This window comes from Ailuropoda melanoleuca, chromosome 19 (assembly GCF_002007445.2).
Source record: "Ailuropoda melanoleuca isolate Jingjing chromosome 19, ASM200744v2, whole genome shotgun sequence".
Taxonomy (NCBI): Eukaryota; Metazoa; Chordata; class Mammalia; order Carnivora; family Ursidae; genus Ailuropoda; species Ailuropoda melanoleuca.
The window spans coordinates 1794735-1796000 of NC_048236.1; the positions used below are offsets into that span (position 1 = coordinate 1794735).

General features: G+C 53.4%; 1 protein-coding gene across 1 annotated transcript in view; it reads right to left on the reverse strand.

The window, feature by feature from the left end:
- CUL7 (cullin 7) overlaps positions 1–1266 on the reverse strand; it is a 14074-nt gene that overhangs the window by 2412 nt on the left and 10396 nt on the right. Inside the window, exon 20 of the mRNA XM_034648257.1 lies at positions 48–209. Within this exon, the coding sequence (XP_034504148.1) occupies positions 48–209 (162 nt within the window). The remainder of the gene's footprint in view (positions 1–47; positions 210–1266) is intronic.

Genomic DNA, 1266 nt, shown 5'->3' on the forward strand with positions numbered 1-1266 from the left:
CCCCCGCCATGCGCCCCCCTCCCTGGCCCGCCCCACGGCCGCGCTCACTGGTAGTAATGCTCGAAGGCGGTGGCCATGTCCAGGCCGGAGAACAGGAGGGCTGTCTCCAGGCAGCGCTGCAACTGCGCCAGCATCTCCATGCCCCGCGCCCCGCCAATCCGGCTGCCCTGGATCCGCTGGTCGATGTGCCGGGCAAACTGCTCGCTCACCTGTGCGGGGACACGGCGCATGGAGGCCGGCGGGCGCAGAGCACGAGGGCTGAGGAAGCAGGCGGGAAGGGCCGAGCTGCTCCCTAACGCTTGCACAAAGCTCTCTTATGAAATTGCCAGCAGGTGTGCAAGTGAACAATTAGGAGGTGTTTTTTTTTCCCCCACACTGAATGTGTCTAAAAATTAAACTAATCACAATAATTTAACGTGAGGAAGTAACTTATGCGCACAGAGATGGTCACACTGCAGTGTCGNACAGAGATGGTCACACTGCAGTGTCGCCGACCGGACAGAAGGGCCGGAGTTTAGCCCTGGCTGATTTTATCACCTGCCCACCCGTGCGCCCCCTGGAAGACTACAAACTTTGAGGAGAGGGGCTTTGTCTATCTTCAGCTCTTCTCAGTGCCAGACACATTTGAAGCACTTATTAAATATATATGGAATGCTGGGAATGGCAGAGTAAATTCTGGTACATCCACTAGATGTAATTCATACAAAATTAAAAAATAAGGACAAAGAGCAACACTGAACAAGGCTTTTAATATAACAGTCAAGGGTGCCTGGGTGGCTCAGTGGGTTAAGCGTCTGCCTTTGGCTCAGGTCATGGTCTCAGGGTCCTGGGATTGAGTCCCCCATCCGGCTCCTTGCTCAGCAGGGAGTCTGCTTCTTCCTCTCCTGCTCCCCCCTTCCCTCTCCCTCTCAAATAAATAAAATCTTTTTTAAAAATTTTATTTATTTATTTGAGAGACAAAGTGAGAGCACAAGTGGCGGGGGGGGGGGGGAGCANAAGCAGACTTCCCGCTGAGCGGGGAGCCCAATGTGGGGCTCGATCCAGGGGCTCCAAGATCATGACCTGAGCCAAAGGCAGACGCCCCACGGACTGAGCCACCCAGGCGCCCCTAAAATTTTTAAAATATGTATATATAACAGTGAAAAGACAACAGGCTCAAGCACTTTAGCTGCCTGTGAGCACACTGTTAAACCACGCACACAGATAGACACGGAAAGCCTATCAAGATACTATTAGGGGGGCACCTGGGTGGCACAGCGGTTAAGC